This window comes from Zootoca vivipara, chromosome 12 (genome assembly GCF_965207765.1).
Source record: "Zootoca vivipara chromosome 12, rZooViv2.hap1.1, whole genome shotgun sequence".
Classification (NCBI taxonomy): Eukaryota; Metazoa; Chordata; class Lepidosauria; order Squamata; family Lacertidae; genus Zootoca; species Zootoca vivipara.
Genome location: NC_142595.1, coordinates 45,147,968 through 45,167,385, shown reverse-complemented (window position 1 = coordinate 45,167,385; position 19,418 = coordinate 45,147,968). Strand labels below are relative to the sequence as shown.

Sequence of the window (19,418 nt, the reverse complement as noted above, 5' to 3'; positions counted from 1 at the left end):
TACTTTTGTCAGTGTCTTCGGCCTCCAAATGAAGTCAGGGCCGTGAATGATACCTGAGTTGTTTCAACACCAGACAGAGGGAATCTGTGAAGTCCCTTAGAGTTTTTGTTTCCCCACTACCTTTCAGTGGACTTCCCTTGATTCTGTCTTGTTCTCTAGTTGTTCTTGGAATTTCTATGTTGCAAGCCCTGTCGAAGATCCCCTATCCCAGAAGTCAGGGAAGAAGTAAATAGGCACAAACACAGGTTGCTATGGGATTAAATCTGCCCTTAGCGCATTTTTTTCGCTCCATAGGACGCACCTGACCATAGGACGCATCTAGTTTTCAGAGGAGGAAAACAAGAAAAAAATAATTTGCTTTCTTGAATTGTCCTAGGCATAGCAGCCCAGGTGCCTCCCCCCTGAAATTAAATATTTGAGGAAGCTTCTTTTACAAATGGGGAAAGCCCCATTTTGGGGCATGGGGTCAGCTCAGAGTTGTGCATCTTTTTTGCAAAGGGGGAAAGCTCCATTTTTTAGGATCACCTCAAAGTTGCTGAGTTTCCTTGCAAAGGGGAAAAAAATCCTGTTTTTATGGGGTTCAACTCACAGTTCTACAGCTCTAGGAAAGGAAAGGGACCCATTTCTACAGTTTCCAGACAAATAATCTAATCAGCCAGTCACATGTCTCCCTCTGCAGGCAACAATTGAGGCCTAGGCAAGGGGCCAGGAGGGGCAGGGAAGGGAGCTAGCTCTCTTATCTCCGCCCCCTATCTATTGCAATCAGCCACTGAGCGGGTTCCTTTCAGCTCATTTCCTCTTGTTAGCCTTTAGCTTCTTTCTTTTTTCTTTTTTAAAAAAGCAGGATCTGCCTTTAGCTCCTGGGCAAGCCGACTCCAGGGACCACACATTCGCTCCATAAGACGCACAGAATTTCCTCTTACTTTTTAGGAGGAAAAAATAAGGTGCCACAAATTTCAGGTGCAGGAAAACTTGGGCTTAGGCATTGGGTCTATATTCCTATCAGCCCCCTGATTGGGAACAAAGGAAACAGGGGTAGATAGGAGTTATGGGGGACACTGCAGAACATACTGTAGGTTTACGCAATTTGCTACCCACCTTTCCAGTTCTGGGAATCTGACCATACAGCGAGCACTCATGGTCATTGATACCCAGCATAAAAACCCCTCTAACGGGTCCCTTCTAATGCCACCGCATGAGAGGTATACTACCACGCTACCCCTCCATTTGATTGATGAACTAAACGATTCCGCCCAAGGCCTAAAACTGCCAAAGTTGTGACAATTGGTACGGGGAAGGCAAAACCTGCATAGCAGGGGAATTCCTTCCTGGCTCGGGAAACAGCGAGCATTGTGTGACCATAGCAACGCCCGCAACCTCGAATGGAAAAAGGGGGGTTAGCCTGCAAAGAAAAATGCAGCACCTTAGGGGGGGTTGGGGCTAATGCTGTGGAACAAATGGCTGTCCTGTGTTGTGGGCAGCCTCCTTTTCTGACTCCCGGGAATCTGAAAAGCAAGGGATTAAAAGAACGCGGTAAATGGCAGCTGGCAAAAACGGATGTAGCTTCGTTAATCCGCAGAGCAGCATCGGCCCATTGCCTTAATGCGTGCAGGGTCCCACCCCCATGCAGCTGTGGTAGTTGCAACTCCAATGCGAAAGGAGTGTCCAGAAAATTGTGGGTTGCCCTCACATGCCAGAATAGCCTTGCACAGGACTGCAGTGAATTGAGTGATGTGACAGACCACAGGCATTAGCATGAATGAAAAGGGGGCCCGTGCAGCCAGGGTAGACTTTTAGAAATCAACAAATATCATGCACTGGGCAGGCGCCATTGAGTGGGTAGGGGGCCAGCATTAAGTTTGTGCCACTCTGCAATTGATCTGTTTTAGAGGCATGGATTCTAAGTTCCAGGTCACACCCAGTGAAGCTTATGTCATTAATGTGTAATCCCAAATTGGGGACGACGACGAAGAATTACCGCCAGTGCATTCACCAATGTGTAGGGCCCCAAAGCAAGCCATGTAGTAGGCAGCATGGAATAGGTGATCCTCGTACCTTAGGAAGCATACCATGGGCAGCTTGCCCGACATTGGCTGTAAGGTGTCAGAAGTGATCAGTTTTCTAGTGTCTGGCTGTGTGTGTGTGGGGGGGGGTTAAGCACCTCCAGCCAGTGATCGGCTTCTTAACATGAAATGTTAGGCTGCCCTATGGAGTGACATCGTTCTGATGGCCAGGCCTCTCCGCCTAAGGGAAACCATGTACTTCAATACATCCGCTTCGGAAGCCGTCTGTCTGGGGGCAAAGCCATAGCAGGATCGGAACCCCTCAAATGCTGCCCATGCCCTAGAATAAGGGATGAATAAGAAGAATACTAGGGAAAGGCACTAGGGAATGTAAGACTCCCCGTGTCACTTCTCTTGTCCAGTCTCCAAAAGCTCATCTGGGAAGGTGTCTGGAACCTGAGCTCCTCGGGTGCGAGATCTCAAAAATGCTCTATCTGGAAGCGAGATAAGGCACCCCCCATTTCATTATTTAGGCCTAGGAGAAACTGAGCCATGAGGCATTCAAGCATGAACAAGTGAAGCACCTGGATGACCCGATTACTTGCCTTTGAATCTTACCACTGCCTGGTTGTCGGACCAAAAGCATACCCAGGTGTTCTCGAACTGGTCGCCCCATAGGTGAAGGGTGACTTGAATGGGAAAGTATTCAAGAAAGGTTAGCTCCCGCCAAATGCCACACTGAATGCCAGGAAATATGCCCCCAATACCCTCAATGGGGGCATGAGCAATCACAGAGATTTTTTCACACCACACACACACACACACACACACACACACACACACACACACACACCTAACTAAATACACATATACTGTACAGTGGAACCTCGGTTTATGAACACCTCGGTTTATGAATTTTCGGTTTATGAACGCCGCTGACCCATCTGGAATGGATTAATTCATTTTCCATTACTTTCAATGGGAAAGTTCGCTTCAGTTTATGAACGCTTCAGTTTATGAACAGACTTAGAATCATAGAATCATAGAGTTGGAAGAGACCACAAGGGCCATCCAGTCCAACCAATTACACCCATGCTTCAGTTTATGAACGCTTCAGCTTAAGTACTCCGCAGACCCGTCTGGAACGGATTAATCCACTTTCCTTTACTTTCAATGGGAAAGTTCACTTCAGTTTATGAACGCTTCAGTTTATGAACAGACTTCCGGAACCAATTGTGTTCATAAACCGAGGTACCACTGTATATGTATAAATATACCAAACAACTATCATGCATCGCTGAAAGGGTACCCTTTCATAATCCTGAAAGGGTTGGCATCTATTCAGGGGCATAGCAAGGGGCGGTCTGCCCCAGGTTCCACTCTGGGGGGGGGGTTGACAGTCGGCACCCCATCCTACGACTCCCAAGCCAAGGCTCAGGAGTCGGGGGGGGGGGCGACAGATTCCCTCTGTCTGGTGTTGAAACAACTCAGGTATCATTCACGGCCCTGACTTCATTTGTAGGCTGAAGACACTGACGAAAGTAACAAAGGACCCTCAAATCTAAAATAAAATAAAAATACAGAAAATTGTAACCGAACATATCATCACTTTATTTCTGTAAGATATTGAGGATTACTTTCTAAAAATTAAAGTTCAGAGTCTGGGGCCCTTGTCTGAGGTTCACTCAACATAGAAATCAAATTCCCCTGTCTCAGTCCTTCAGGGACTAGAGCCAACTTGTTTTGTACATCTGGAGAAAATAATAATTTAAATAGTTTTTGTGAAAAGTGCCACTCAGTCTCCAAGATATAATGAAGTAATTATCTCCCTCTGCAATGATCCAGATCACAATAATTTGTCAGTTAGACAGAGCTCTCAGGAGTTTCCTAAGGATGTCACAAAACAGTCAACAACCCAGCATAGTAAGAGTATTAAATATGCTCCTGTGTCAATGAGGTATAGGAGTGTTGGACAAAGGGAGGGGGGGTCATTATTATTTCGATTATTATTATAAGGGAGTTGTATTCATTTAAGTTCATATTCACAGCATTTGTACACCCGCTGATGCTAAAAAGAAGGCTATGTGCAACCTCCAAGACAGTTCAATCGAGACACGGCAGATGTTTGGACAACTCTGCATCTTCCAAGAAAGCCCCAGCAAAGGAGGGTGATAGGCATGATATGCTAGAATGTTCTTCTTCAAAAGATAGCAACTGGCAGGCTGCAAGCGAAAGGGAGCAGAGAGAAGCCCTTACACAAATGAACAAGTGTTACACGGCTGGGAATCAAACCAAAGATTTGCTCCTCCGAAAAGGCCCTAAAGCAGACCTCCCCATTTCATACAAGTTTTATATACAACAATATGTTCACAGCTCGTTGGTGTGCTGTCACTCATGACCGATGTGCCACAAATGTGCCTCCGCAGCCAGTCCTGTTGTGGCGGGACAGCCATAATGTACAATTTGTCAAAATACATGGTTCATTCAATGGGCTAAGTCAGATGAATTGCTGCTGGATTTCTGTTCATAGTTTTCTTTACTTTTCTCAGATATGGACGTATGTTTCAATTGCCCAGAAGATCAATATCCAAACAAGAAGAGAAATGGATGCATCCCCAAAGTTATACATTTCTTGTCCTATAAAGAACCTTTAGGGAACACTTTAGCCTCTCTTAGTGCCTTATGTTCTTTGATTACTGCTTTGGTGTTGGCTATTTTTATCCAGCACAATGATACCCCCATAGTCATAGCCAACAACCGAGATCTCACCTACACTCTCCTGGTCTCCCTCCTTCTCTGCTTCCTCTCCTCTTTGCTTTTCCTTGGCCGACCTGGCAAAGTGACCTGCCTTCTCCAACAAACTGCTTTTGGCATCATCTTCTCCATAGCTGTTTCTTGTGTGTTGGCAAAGACCATCATTGTTTCTCTAGCATTCATAGCCACAAAGCCAGGATCCAAGATGAAGAAATGGGTGGGAAAGAAACTGGCTCATTCCATTGTCCTTTCAGCTTCCCTCATTCAAGTTGGTATCTGTACTCTGTGGCTGACAACGTCTCCTCCCTTCCCTGAGCTAGACATGAATTCAGTAGCTGAAGAAACCATTGTGCAATGTAATGTTGGGTCTGTCACCATGTTCTATTGTGTCTTGGGCTACATGGGCTTCTTGGCCATTGCTAGTTTCATTGTGGCCTTCCTGGCCCGCAAGTTACCTGACAGTTTTAACGAAGCCCAGTTCATCACCTTCAGTATGTTAGCATTTTGCAGTGTTTGGATCTCTTTTGTTCCCACCTACCTGAGCACAAGAGGGAAACACATGGTGGCTGTGGAGATCTTCTCTATCTTGGCCTCCAGTGCTGGGTTACTGGGTTGCATCTTTTCCCCGAAATGCTATATCATTGTGCTGAGACCTGAACTGAACAGCAGGGATCAATTAATACGAAGAAAGGATTAAGCCACCTGTCTTCTCTCATCATGTCTGTTGGAGAAGGTAATTGGGAGGAAATACATGCAAACAACATTAGTTATAGACATTCATTTCAAAGTTATCATTACATTTCACTACAAAGTTTAAGGTGCATTTCAATTTCCCTGTTAGGGTGCATTACCAAATGCTTTGATCAGCTGTCTGACAGGTTCTATGATTCAATATTGGTATTTAAGGGATATGGAAATAGCTGGATTTCTCTATGTCACACACATATTTTTGATTCTGATGTAATGGATTCCCTTTTCCATTCAGGCCTTCATTGGACATTTGCAGCTGTGATGGCTTCCTTAATTACTGTATCAGAATTTCTCATTTTATCAGTTGAAAAAACAAAACAAAAACATATTTGTGTTTTATTACATGTACTGTTGTTTCCTTCTCTTTGAATTGGAGTGGGGTTTTTTCTGTATGGCAGCTTTGGGAGTGCTGATCTTGGAGTGAAGTCTCATCAATATACTGATGGAGCTAAGACTTCTTCTCCCTGACCTAAGAATTCGCTGCTTCATTGGTGTCTGGAGTCATTAATGGGCAGATTAGGGTCTGACAATCAAACTAAACATAGAGGTGTGTGGAGTTTTGGCTCTTGGATCTGGGAAACAGGAAGGTGACCTCTTCTAGATGGGTTGCACTCCTCTTGACAGTACAGGTGCATCATCTGGTGCAGATATTCTGGACTGTGATTTGAAACCTCTTTCCATCTTTGGAGACTGCCTTTTTCTATGAAACTCATCCTGTACCCACTTACTTGGGGGTCATCAATAACACAAGGAAACATGCTTCTTAGTAGACATGTATACCATTGCCCTGGGAGTTAACAAGCTCTGGTCATAAGCTGCTACAGAACAGGAAACATGCCTAAATCACACTGCATTCACAATCTGTTGAGTTGGTTCTTTAACACCCAACCATGCTGATTGTGTAGCAGTACTTGCAAGAAATTTATTCTGCAGGGTTGAACTCAGATGAACCAACCTTAGAAAAGTGCATCTTGGTTACCAGGGAGAAATGAAGGGCAAATTATGGAAATTCCCAGAACTCCTAGCGTGTGGTTGTGGTGTTTCCCCTTCGTAGTAACACCCGGCACAATCAGCGTGGTATTTACAATCTTTATTACATATATACAAGAAACTGCTACAGTTCAGAATTAAGTGTCCGAACCCAGTGAGTCAGATTTGGAGAGTGGCTTTTTATGATTCCCGTGCCAGTAAAGTAGGCATGGGAATCACATGAGATGTCTTTGATTCTTACGTTTCATTTCCTTCCTTGTCTGTGCTGATTTGAAAGGCCCCTCCCTCCCTGAATCTGAGCTTCCTTCCCGGGCGTCTGGGTGGATACAGGGCTCTTCAGCATCCCTGAGCCCCTGCTCTCCCTGACTGCTCTCAATCCCCTGTTCTGCCTCTTCTGCTCACTGTTCCTCTGAATCCTCCCTGACATAGCTAACAAGATGGAATCAAAGGAAGTCCACTGAAAGGTAGCCAGGAAGCAAAAACTCTAAATGACTTCACAGATTCCCTCTGTCTGGTGCTGAAACAACTCACATAACAGCCACCGCCCTGACTTCATTTGTTGGCTGAAAACACTGACAGAAGCAACCAAGGATGCTCATATCTTTTAAAAACAACAACAACAACAACAACAACAACAACAACAACAACAACAACAACAACAACAAATCAGGGAAGTTTAACTGAACATGTCATATCTTTCTTTATTGGAGATATTGAGGATTACTTTTTTTAAATGAAAGTTCAGAGTCTGGGGCCCTTGTCTGGGGTTCATTCAACATAGAGCTGTTGCACTCAAATTCCCCAGTTGCATTTCTGAAGGGGCCAGGTCCAATGATGATTTAGAAAGTTTTGAGGAAAAGTGCCACTCAAAGTCCAGGATCTAATAAAGTAATTATCTCCCTCTGCAATTATCCAGATCACAATCATTTGTTCAGCTAGACAGAGCTCTCAAGAGTTTCCTAAGGACATCTGAAAACAGTCAACAACCCAGCTTAGTAAGAGCATTAAATATGCTTCTATGCCAGTGAGATGTAGGAGTGCTGGGCATAGAGAGAAGGGGGAATTCATCATTATCAACATTTCTTATTATAATGGAGTTTTAATCATTTAAGTTCACATTCAAAGCATTTGTACACCTGCTGATGCTAAAAAGAAGGCTAAGTGCAACCACTGAGACAGCTCAATTGAGACATGGGAGACAAGGACAACTCTCCATCTTCCAAGAGAAAGTTTGAAGCTACCATGGTGAGGCTCTTGATGCTGCTGCTGCCTCACACAATGTGTGGAGTCAGGACAATGAAGTGCCCTGCAGCTGATCCAATCCTTGTGCCCCATGAATGGGGCCAAGCAGGGGACCTCTTCATCGGTGGCATTCTTACTCAGAGCACCTACCTTTTTAATGAAGTTTCATTCAAGGAACATCCTTCTCAGGAGCTGTTTGACATTCCACAGTAAGCAAGAATATCCCTCCCACCCTTATTTATTCTACGCCCCCCTGAATCAGCAAAGAACAATAACAAACAGCTTTGCATGTGAGATTATATCTTCAAAGATATTATATATATACACATACATACACTGCCCTATACTTGGAGATGGTTCACAGATCAAAATCATCATATAAATCCACAATATATAGAATCAAAATAAAAACAGCAACCTGATAACCTGCCCCCCCCCTCCCAAAAGAACCACATTTTAAAATGACATAGGAGGTCAATCAAATCAAGCAAAAGGCTTGTTAAAAATGAACTTTTTTGCCTCATGCCTAAAGGTGTATAATGGTGTATAATCAGGCAAACTTCCCTAGGGAGAGCATTCCACAGACACAAAGCCATGATTTTATCCCTAAAATGCCTTTGCAAACAGGTCACAGTGAACTACTGTTGGTTCTATCACCTATTTTGGGCAGACTGTAAAAGGCTCCATACAATCTGGAAGAGCTCTGCCAGGCGACCCAATGAAATAGTTCAATGCAGAGCCAGTCCTCCTTCTTAACTGCTTTCTGAATATTCTGCATTATACTGAGATTATAGAATATATTAAATTTTCTTTTTGGAAAGCAAGCTCCATGTGAAGTAGAGGCAGCATGGTTGGTGAAGCAGAGCAAGAAAATATTCTGCCGACAGTAGGTTCTTTCCCCCCTGCTTACTGTGAATGAGAGCAAGAAAATGATGGAGAGGCAGGCATCTGTGCCAGATTGGCACCTCAGTAAGAAACAGGCAATCCTCAAATCCTGTGTTAATCAAATAGAATAAAATTATAATATGTATATGTATATGTATGTGTATGTGTATGTGTATATATTCGAACTGATTTGAAACACAACCGAACAGAGAGCTAAATAAAACAACATATTGACAAAAGCATAGAGGACTCCTGAAACACCTTCAAGACTTGACAATACTTTATTCCATAAGCTTTAGTGGACCCCAATCATGTTCAGCAGATGAGACTTCCTCAGTAGCATAGTTTCAGGTTGATAATAGGAATACATATAGATATATAAACACAGAGAGGCATGGTACAGAAGTGCCATCAGAGGGAAAGGAAATGTCAAAAACTGCAGACAATTAAAATAACATAATTAATGCAAGGATACCAAATTACTCATTGTACTGTGAAATAAGTTTATTTTGATAGGATGCTTAGAGTTGAAATTGCAGAGGAGAAAAGCCAGAAATCAGGAAAAGAGCAAGAAAAATATTTTGTCAACAGTAGGTTCACACACACACACACACACACACCACGCTTACTGTGATAGAGTGCAAGAAAATTGTGGAGAGGCAGGCATCTGTGCCAGATTGGCACCTCGGTAAGAAACAAGCAACCCTCAAATCCCTTGTTAATCAAATAGAAGAAAATTATAAAATGTATATGTTTATGTTTATGTATATATTTGAACACGACTGAACAGAGAGCTAACTAAAACCAACATATTGACAAAAGCATAGAGGACTCCTGCAACACCTTAAAGACTTAACAATACTCTATTCCATAAGGTTTTCTGGACCCCCCTCCCCCAAATCATGTTCAGCAGATGAGTCTTCATCAATAGTATATTTTCAGGTTTATAGGAATACATATAGATATGTAAATGCAAAGAGGCATGATGAAGGAGTGCCATCAGAGGGAAAGGAAATGCCAAAAACTGCAGACAATGAAAATAACATAATTAATGTAAGGAATACCAAATTACTCATTATACTGTGAAATAAGTTTATTCTGCTAGGATGCTTAGAGTTGAAAGTGCAGAGGAGAAAAAACCACTAATCAAGAAAAGAGCAGGTATGTCAAAGATACACTGCGAATTGCAAATAACACTGCTCTCTTCTACCATAAAAAAGATTTGGGCTGAATAAGATTTATGAACAGGAATATGGCAGAACGTGCATTAAAATATCTTCCCTATTGACAGTGTAACCACAAAGTTCTATCAGAACATCCTGGCCTTGGTTTTTGCCATAAAAGAGATCAATGACAATGTGAAGATCTTGCCCAACGTCACCCTTGGCTTCCACATCTATGACAGCTACTTCGATGGGAGAATGACCTATCAAACCACTTTGGACCTTCTCTTCAAATGGCAAAGATTTCTCCCAAACTACAAATGTGAAACTCAGAAAAACCTCATGGCTGTGATTGGGGGACTTACTTCTGAAACTTCGATCCAGATGGCAGATATCTTAAGTCTCTACAGGGTTCCCCAGGTATAATCAGTGCATAGGGGAATATGGGGAAGTTCACTTTACTATTCTTTTATTCAGAAGGAAAAGTGAAATAGTGTGAGAGAGAAATAGCCTGAAAATTTCATGATTTCCCCATAACTAGAAATCTAGCCAGTATTTTTTTTTAAAAAAAAACTAATTAGAACTGTGCCTACAAATTTCTTAAGGAACTGTTCTGCTAAACTATCATTTTCTTTTAGGTCACGTATGGCTCATTTGCTTCAGAGGAGAGTCAATCAAGGCAGAAGTCTTTTTATACCATGGTCCCAAATGAAGACCTTCAAACTGTAGGGATTATCCGGTTACTTCAGTATTTCAGATGGAAGTGGGTGGGGCTCTTTGTTGCCAAATATGACAGCGGAGAACATTTTTTGAAGACCGTGGAGCCATTGTTTAGCCAGAATGGAATCTGTTCAGCATTCACAAAAAGAATCCCACGTCAAGCTCGTTTAGAAGATATGGAAAAAATATCTGGTGAAATTGAAGGTATTTATGAAGGTATCAGAGATGAAAAGGCCAGTACGGTTATCACTTATGGAGATGATGGGGCAATTGCATGGCTGAGAACAGCTGTCTCTTTCTTAGATGATAGAAACCTGCAAAACATATCATTTGGAAAGGTCTGGATCATGACAGCCCAGATAGATTTTGTATCATTCGGTTTTCAGAGAAACTTGGATTTTCAGCTGTTCCAAGGTTCCCTTTCCTTTACAATTCACTCAGAAGAGCTTCCAAAGTTCAACCAATTCCTTCAGAACATCCAAAGACACAGGACCAAAGCAGATGGCTTTTGGAAGGAATTCTGGGAGCAGGCATTTGACTGTCCCTATTCTGTTCCAAGTATGCCTGTCAAGGAAGATGGAACATGTACTGGAGAGGAGAGGCTGGAAAGTCTCCCTGCAGGTGTTTTTGAAATGCACATGACTGGGCAGAGCTACAGTATCTACAATGCTGCCTATGCTGTAGCTCACGCATTGCATGCCGTTTCCTCATCCAGATCCCAACACAGAGCAATGACTGTTGGTTACAGTGTTGGATTTCCATCTCTGCATTCTTGGCAGGTAATCTGTTGTTGTTGTTTAGTCGTTTAGTCGTGTCCGACTCTTCGTGACCCCATGTACCATAGCACGCCAGGCACTCCTGTCTTCCACTGCCTCCCGCAGTTTGTCCAATCAGATGTTGGACATGTAGGCCTCATTTGCACTATACATTTAAAGTGATATCAAAGCACTTTAAACAGCCATGGCTTCACCCAAAGAATCGTGGTATTCCTACTTTATTGAAGGTGCTGAGCATTGCTGTTGTTGTTTAGTTGTTTAGTCGTGTCTGACTCTTTCAGACTCTATGGACCAGAGCATGTCAGGCACTCCTGTCTTCCACTGCCTCCCGCAGCTTGGTCAAACTCATGTCCATAGCTTGAAGAACACTGTCCAACCATCTCATCCTCTGTCGTCCCCTTCTCCTAGTGCCCTCAATCTTTCCCAACACCAGGGTCTTTTCCAGGGAGTCTTTCTTCTCATGAGGTGGCCAAAGTATTGGAGCTTCATCTTCACGATCTGTCCTTCCAGTGAGCGGCAGGTAATCTAACACAGCCAAATATACTCATGTCAATGGATCAATTAGCAAAAAGAACACCGGAAGTTCCTTATACTGAGTTAGGCCTTTCAGTTATCTGTTTCAGCATTGTGTACACTAGGGCTTTACAAACTTGGGTCTCCAGCAGTTTTTAGACTTCCATTCCCATCATCCCTGACCACTGGTCCTGCTAGCTAGGGATGATTGGTCTTTTTCTCCATAAGCAGCTGGAGACCCAAGTTTGGAAATCCCTGAGTGCTTTGGCTGGCTTTGGCTCTCCAGGGTTTGAGTCAAGATGAGATTCCCAGTTTTACCGGAAGATTCTGCCAATTGAAACTGGGACCTATCAATATCAATTCATGTCAATGGACTGATTAGCAGAAGGACAGGAAGCTGCTTTATACTAAGTTAGGCTTCACATCCATATGTTTCAGTATTGTGTACACTGTCTGGCTATTGCTGTCCAGGGTTTGAGACAATATGAGATTCCCAGTTTCACCTGAAGATTCTGGGGATTGAATCTTGGCCCTTTCCATGCAAAGGAGATGATCAACCAGAGAGCTGCTACCATTTATTCCGCGTGTTAGTTATGGATACTGTTTTGCTAGTTTACATTTCATCTTGTAACTTGACCTTAGGATCTGTTTCACTTAGGAACCTCAGATAGTTTGATTCTTCTTTTTCTTTTTAAATAGATCAACTCATTTCTTCAAGGTGTTTCATTTAACAACTCAGCTGGAGAAATGGTATCATTTAATGATAACAGGGAAATGAGAGGAGGATTTGATATCATGAATCTGGTCACATTCCCAAACACGTCTTTCCAGAGAGTGAAAGTTGGATGGGTGGGTCTCAGTGATAGAGGAGATAAAGAGTTAATCATCAAGAAGGACAAAATTCTATGGCACCAAACTTTTAACCAGGTACGGATCGTAGTTACCAACCTGCAGAGAGTTTGCCCTGTTAGGTTATGATTAAAGTTCACATATTGATGAAGTGTATGATTGTCCTGTGGGTGGCATATAGGAAAGCACTTCCATTCCCAACTCCTCTCATATTTTTGTACAGGTGCTTCCCTTTTCCTTGTGTAATGAACCCTGCCGCTCTGGTCACCAGAAGAAAAGAATGGAAGGGAAAAAGTTTTGTTGCTATGATTGTACTCCATGCCCAGAGGGGAAGATTTCAAACCAGATTGGTATGTAATGCCCTTGCATCCTGAGAGCCACTTAAAGAGACTGACATACAGGCTGGGCTTGAGCTGGGCCACTTTTACTTAGTGAACATAACAAGATCAGCAGAGGAGGATAAATTTAAAAGGCAGAACTATCTTGAACCAGAACTGAATTTCTATTTAAGCTTTTCTTTATGTTTCTCAGATATGGATGCATGTTCCAATTGCCCAGAAGATCAATATCCAAACAAGAAGAGAAATGGATGCATCCCCAAAGTTATACATTTTTTGTCCTATGAAGAACCTTTGGGGATCACTTTAGCCTCTCTTAGTGTCTTATGTTCTTTAATTACTGCTTTGGTGTTGGCTATTTTTATCCAGCACAATGATACCCCCATAGTCATAGCCAACAACCGAGATCTCACCTACACTCTCCTGGTCTCCCTCCTGCTCTGCTTCCTCTCCTCTTTGCTTTTCCTCGGCCAACCTGGCAAAGTGACCTGCCTTCTCCAACAACCTGCTTTCGGCATCATCTTCTCAGTTGCTGTTTCTTGTGTGTTGGCAAAGACCATCATTGTTTCTCTAGCATTCATAGCCACAAAGCCAGGATCCAAGATGAAGAAATGGGTGGGAAAGAGACTGGCTCATTCCATTGTCCTTTCAGCTTCCCTCATTCAAGTTGGTATCTGTACTCTGTGGCTGACAATGTCTCCTCCCTTCCCTGAGCTTGACATGCATTCAGTAGCTGAAGAAACCATTGTGCAATGTAATGTTGGCTCTGTCACCATGTTCTATTGTGTCTTGGGCTACATGGGCCTCTTGGCCATTACTAGTTTCATTGTGGCCTTCCTGGCCCGCAAGTTACCTGACAGTTTTAACGAAGCCCAGTTCATCACCTTCAGTATGTTAGCATTTTGCAGTGTTTGGATCTCTTTTGTTCCCACCTACCTGAGCACAAGAGGGAAACACATGGTGGCTGTGGAGATCTTCTCCATCTTGGCCTCCAGTGCTGGGTTACTGGGTTGCATCTTTTCCCCCAAATGCTATATCATTGTGCTGCGACCTGAACTGAACAGCAGGGATCAATTAATACGAAGAAAGGATTAAGCCATCTGTCTTCTTTCATCATACCCTCAAGTCTTTTGAGCAAGGCAGTTGGGAGAAAATACATGCACACAACATTAGTTATAGACATTAGTTTTAAAGTTATTACTGCATTTCTCTACAAAGTATAAGCTGCATTTCAATTTTAATTTTAGGGCATATAACCAAATGCTTTGTTCAGCTGTCTGTCATGTTGACATGTTCCACGTGCATATTTTCTATTTCCACTCAGGCCTTCATTGGACATTGGTAGCTGTGATGGGTTCCTTCATTACTGTATCAGAATTTCTCATTTTATCAGTTGAAATAAATAAATCTATTTCTGTTTTATTACATGTGTTGTGGTTTCTTTCTATTTCTTCTCCCTGGGAGTGTTTTTCAACAAAGAGATGTTATGTTTGGAGGAAACTGTCAGTATCATTTCTCTCAGTTTATTGTTTGGAGGAAACTGTCGGTATCATTTCTCTCAGTTTATTGTTCTTTTGAACTTTTGAACTTTAATCCAGTTTTCATTTGCAAAGCAGATTGCAATATACTCATATATTTTTAAAAAATCATCACGATCCCCCCCCGGTGTTTTAGGGGTCATTTATCCTGATATACACATTTCTGTTGGAGTATACACATTTCTGTTGGAGTCCAGTTGGAGAACTTTGGCCACCTCATGAGAAGAGAAGAATCCTTGGAAAAGACCCTGATGTTGGGAAAGATTGAGGGCACTAGGAGAAGGGGACGACAGAGGACAAGATGGTTGGACAGTGTTTTCGAAGCTACGAACATGAGTTTGACCAAACTGCGGGTGGCAGTGCAAGACAGGAGTGCCTGGCATGCTATGGTCCATGGGGTCACGAAGAGTCGGACACGACTAAACGACTAAACAACAACAACAACACATTTCTGTATCCAATATTTCATATAATGTATTTTCATGTTATTTATGTAAATATATGCATTCCCCCCCCAGAATACTTTTGTTGCATTTCCCCCCCCCATAATACTTTGTTTAAATAAGTAAAATAGAAGTGTAATATAGAATGGGATAGGAAAACAAGGACCATTTAATTTGGGATTATTGAGTCTTTATTATTTTAAGCTGTGCCCCACTGCAGCCACCCTCTCACTTTGCTATGGTGCTGGGGACACTAGCCCAATTTGTGGGCATCTTGTACGGTATGCGGGTGCAACATGCGCAATGCTGGGGGGGGGGGCACACCTAAGTTTTTTCCCTTGTGCAGCAGGCATTTGCCACCAATTTTGTTGCTTTCTCATGGTCAGCACCATTTTTGTTTGGATCACATGGTCGGCACTATTTTGTTTTGAACATCTGGTCTGCGCCATTTAGTTTGTATGAGCATGTTCCATCCTTTCTACACATTAACCAGCCTGTGGGGGGGGGCGGTGGTTTGCACTGCTGTCTGCTGATCAGATTGGAAGGCAGTGGTGGGCTGTTGCCCCTTCCTTATAACCTTCCAACAAGGCTGTGTTGTGGCAACCCCCTGTCTCCTTCCTTCCTTCAACTGGCTGGGCCTAGTGGGCTGCAGTATGGTGCTGCCTTGTAATAGATGCAGAGGTGGAGGAAGCCGCTTCGTCACCTGGTGCGGCAAATTGCCGTGCATGGGGAGGGGGCATTGCCCATAGCGCGCATGCGTCACTACATAATGACGCATGCATTACTGCATAACGAAGCTGCGCATGTGTGCTACGTAGAGGGGGGTCGCGCCCCCCCCGCGACTTCAAAACGGAACCTCCAGCCTCCAGATTCCAGGTAGAAAGCCTCGCTCGGTGCGCGGGCGGGTGCCACCCTGGGGCTGGAGGGGGGTGACAGTGATGTGCACTACGGACACCCCCGCGACAAACCTTTCTATGCAGGGAGAAGGGAGGAGGGAGGCACATAGCAGCCCTGTGTGTCACTTCTCCCTGCATGGAAAGAAAGCAGCTGCCACTTTCTTTCCATGCAGGGAGGAGGGCACAGCAGTCACGACACACGGCGCGATGCATGCGCGCTGTGGACGCTCCCACGGCAGATCCTGGGAGGGGCGAGGCGAGTGGCAGCCAGCAACATCAGGAGCTCTCCTCAATGGTGGTGGTGGAGGTGCGGCGGGGGTGCTGCCCTCACAGAGTTCACTGCCCCCCACAGAGTGGAGCTAGGGGTGCCCCCCCCCTGGTGCAACGCCCCTGGTTGAAACAATGATTCTTCAACATCAACTTCGTTGGATGTTGTGCAGATGCCTGGTGATCATCTTCCAAAGCAACTACTCTATTCCGAAATTAAAAATGGAAAGCGTAATGTTGATGGTCAACAAAAGAGGTTTAAAGATGCTCTCAAGGCAAATCTTTAAAAATGTAGTATAAACATTGACAACTGGGAAACACTGGCCTGCAAGCGCTCCAGTTGGAGAACAGCCTTTACCAAAGGTGTCATAGGCTTTGAAGAAATTCGATCTCAGGACGCAAGGGAGAAACACGCAAGAGAGGAAGGCACGCTTGGCAAATCCACACCGTGATCAACTCCCGCCTGGAAACCAATGTCCCCACTGTGGAAGGATGTGTGGATCCAGAATTCGCCTCCACTGTCCACAGTGACTTACGGACCCATTGTTAAAATCGTGTTAATGGAAGACAATCTTACTTGGCTACGAGTGATCGCCAAAAAAGAAGAAGACTTGAAATACAGAAGGCTGAAGATGATCGTGATCCTGAGAAAACCTCTGCTCCCCAAAGCCCGCATGAAGGGCCTCTCCAGGTTTTGTGTCAGGCCAGGTGTGTCTTTGTGGCACTGTGGCTCAAGAGCACAGAAATAGACAGCAGAATTGTGCAGCCCGGTGTTCATCAGGTACAAGGAGGTGGTTTTCTTCTTTTTGTCCAGGCTGATTTTGAAGTCATGAAACTCAGTTCCAGTCTGAACCATCAAGTGTATAAATTTGGGCCTCCTGCCCAACTGCTGCTTGTACCACTGCAAGCAATATTTGGTTCCTTCATAAGAGCAGTTGAGTTGGACAGGTTCTCCCTCCTTGACAGAAGCAAACTGGTCCTTCTGGTATCAGAAGAAGTGTGCATGCACACGAAAGCTCATACCAAAATAAAAACTTAGTTGGTTTTTAAGGTGCTACTGAAGGAATTTTTTTATTTTACTTCGACCCAGACCAACACGGCTACCTACCTGTAACCTGGTCCTTCTGGGTCACAGAAAACTGGCCTGAAGTTCCTGAAACAGGAATTACCTGTGTTGTGGGCAGCCTCCTTTTCTGGCTCCCAGGAACCTGAAAAGCAAGGGATTAAAAGGACGCGGTAAATGGCAGCTGGCAAAAACGGATGTAGCCTCGGTAAGCCGCAGAGCACAATTGGCCCATTGTCTTAATGCATGCAGGGTCCCACCCCCATGCAGCTGCGGTAGTTGCAGCTCCAATGCGAAAGGAGTGCCCAGAAAATTGTGGGTTGCCCTCACATGCCAGAATAGCCTTCCACAGGACTGCAGTGAATTGAGTGATATGACAGACCACAGGCATTAGCAGGAATGAAAAGGGGGCCCGTGCAGCCAGGGTAGACTTTTAGAAATCAACAAATATGCACTGGGAAGGCGCCATTGAGTGGGATGGGGGGCAGCATTAAGTTTGTGCCCCTCTGCAATTGATCTGTTTTAGAGGCACAGATTCTAAGTTCCAGGTCACACCCAGTGAAGCTTATGTCATTAATGTGTAATCCCAAATTGGGGACAACGACAAAGAATTACCGCCAGTGTATTCACCTATGTGTAGGGCCCCAAAGCAAGCCATGTAGTAGGCAGCATGGAATAGGTGATCCTCGTACCTTAACAAGCAACCGTGGGCAGCTTGCCCCATATTGGCTGTAAGGTGTCAGAAGTGATCAGTTTTCTAGTGTCTGGCTGGGGTGTGTGTTTAAGCACCTCCAGCCAGCGATCGGCTTCTTAACATGAAATGTATTACAAGGGTCTGGTTGCTGGAGGAAGTGACAAAAATAATATCTGGCTGCCCTATAGAGTGACATGGTTCTGATGGCCAGGCCTCTCTGCCTAAGGGAAACCATGTACTTCAATACATCCGCTTCAGAAGCCGCCTGTCTGGGAGCAAAGCCATAGTGGGATCAGAACCCCTCAAATGCTGCCCATGCCCTAGAATAAGGGATGAATAAGAAGAATACTAGGGAAAGGCACTAGGGAATGCAATACTCCCCGTGTCATTTCTCTTGTCCAGTCTCCAAAAGCTCATCTGGGAAGGTGTCTGGAAGCTGAGCTCCTCGGGTGCGAGATCTCGAAAATGCTCCATCTGGAAGCGAAATAAGGCACCCCCCCATTTCATTATTTAGGCCTAGGAGAAACTGAGCCATGAGGCATTCAAGCATAAACAAGTGAAGCACCCGAATGACCCGATTACTTGCCTTTGAATCTTACCACTGCCTGGTTGTCGGACCAAAAGCATACCCTGGTGTTCTCGAACTGGTCGCCCCATAGGTGAAGGGTGACTTGAATTGGAAAGAATTCAAGAAAGGTTACCTCCCACCAAATGCCCACCGAATGCCAGAAAATATGCACCCAATACCCTTAATAATAATAATAATAATAATAATAATAATAATAATAATGAATTTTTATTTATACCCCGCCCTCTCCAGTCAAAAACCGGGCTCAGGGCGGCTGACACCAACAGAATTACAATAAAACATAAAAACAATTAATTAAAATACAGATTAAAATACAGTATTAAAATTTAAAGTGCAGCCTCATTTCAAGTAGTCCCTAAATCCAAGCCATGAGGGAGGAAAACACCGGGGTCAGGCTGAGTATAACCCAAAGGCCAGGCGGAACAGCTCTGTCTTGCAGGCCCTGCGGAAAGATGACAAATCCCGCAGGGCCCTGGTCTCCTGGGAAAGAGCGTTCCACCAGGTTGGGGCCAGTACTGAAAAGGCCCTGGCTCTAGTAGAGGCCAATCTAGCCATCTTATGACTCGGGATCTCCAGAATATTATTGTTTGTGGACCTTAAGGTCCTCCGCGGGGCATACCAGGAGAGGCAGTCCTGTAGGTACGAGGGTCCCAAGTCGCATAGGGCTTTAAAGGTCAAAACCAGCACCTTAAACCTGACCCTGTACTCCACCGGGAGCCAGTGCAGCTGGTAAAGCACTGGATGAATGTGATCCCACGGCCGGGACCCTGTAAGGAGCCTCGCCGCGGCATTCTGCACCCGCTGGAGTTTCTGGGTCAGCTTTAAGGGCAACCCTGCATAGAGCGAGTTACAATAGTCAAGCCTGGAGGTGATTGTCGCATGGATCACAGTGGCCAGATCGGGGCGAGAGAGGTAAGGGACCAACTGCTTGATGCGGTGGAGATG

The 19,418-nt window shown here is 44.4% G+C and overlaps 3 protein-coding genes across 3 annotated transcripts; all 3 read left to right on the top strand.

Annotated features, from left to right (window-relative positions):
- Nucleotides 1–4,554: 4,554 nt before the first annotated feature.
- Nucleotides 4,555–5,454, top strand: LOC118095722 (vomeronasal type-2 receptor 26-like). Its single transcript, XM_035136954.3, has one exon. It carries the CDS (start codon nt 4,555–4,557, stop codon nt 5,452–5,454), a length of 900 nt encoding a protein of 299 aa, XP_034992845.3.
- Nucleotides 5,455–10,485: 5,031 nt separating this feature from the next.
- LOC148684081 (vomeronasal type-2 receptor 26-like) lies at nt 10,486–12,303 on the top strand. Its single transcript, XM_088655702.1, has 2 exons — nt 10,486–11,286; nt 12,268–12,303. The coding sequence occupies exons 1-2, from the start codon at nt 10,486–10,488 to the stop codon at nt 12,301–12,303; spliced, it is 837 nt and encodes a 278-aa protein (XP_088511828.1).
- Nucleotides 12,304–12,543: 240 nt separating this feature from the next.
- LOC118095723 (vomeronasal type-2 receptor 26-like) lies at nt 12,544–14,250 on the top strand. Its single transcript, XM_035136955.3, has 3 exons — nt 12,544–12,723; nt 12,869–12,995; nt 13,177–14,250. The coding sequence occupies exons 1-3, from the start codon at nt 12,544–12,546 to the stop codon at nt 14,076–14,078; spliced, it is 1,209 nt and encodes a 402-aa protein (XP_034992846.2). The 3' UTR covers nt 14,079–14,250.
- Nucleotides 14,251–19,418: the final 5,168 nt, after the last annotated feature.

What these genes read in the sequence shown, in the direction of transcription:
- LOC148684081 (XM_088655702.1), top strand. Translation starts at nt 10,486, where the DNA reads ATGGTCCCAAATGAAGACCTTCAAACTGTAGGGATTATCCGGTTACTT. An exon ending in CATCTCTGCATTCTTGGCAG is followed by an intron (nt 11,287 to 12,267) that starts GTAATCTGTTGT and finishes ATTGCTGTCCAG; the next exon opens with GGTTTGAGACAATATGAGAT.
- LOC118095722 (XM_035136954.3), top strand. Translation starts at nt 4,555, where the DNA reads ATGGACGTATGTTTCAATTGCCCAGAAGATCAATATCCAAACAAGAAG.
- LOC118095723 (XM_035136955.3), top strand. Translation starts at nt 12,544, where the DNA reads ATGGTATCATTTAATGATAACAGGGAAATGAGAGGAGGATTTGATATC. An exon ending in GGCACCAAACTTTTAACCAG is followed by an intron (nt 12,724 to 12,868) that starts GTACGGATCGTA and finishes ATTTTTGTACAG; the next exon opens with GTGCTTCCCTTTTCCTTGTG. An exon ending in GAAGATTTCAAACCAGATTG is followed by an intron (nt 12,996 to 13,176) that starts GTATGTAATGCC and finishes TATGTTTCTCAG; the next exon opens with ATATGGATGCATGTTCCAAT.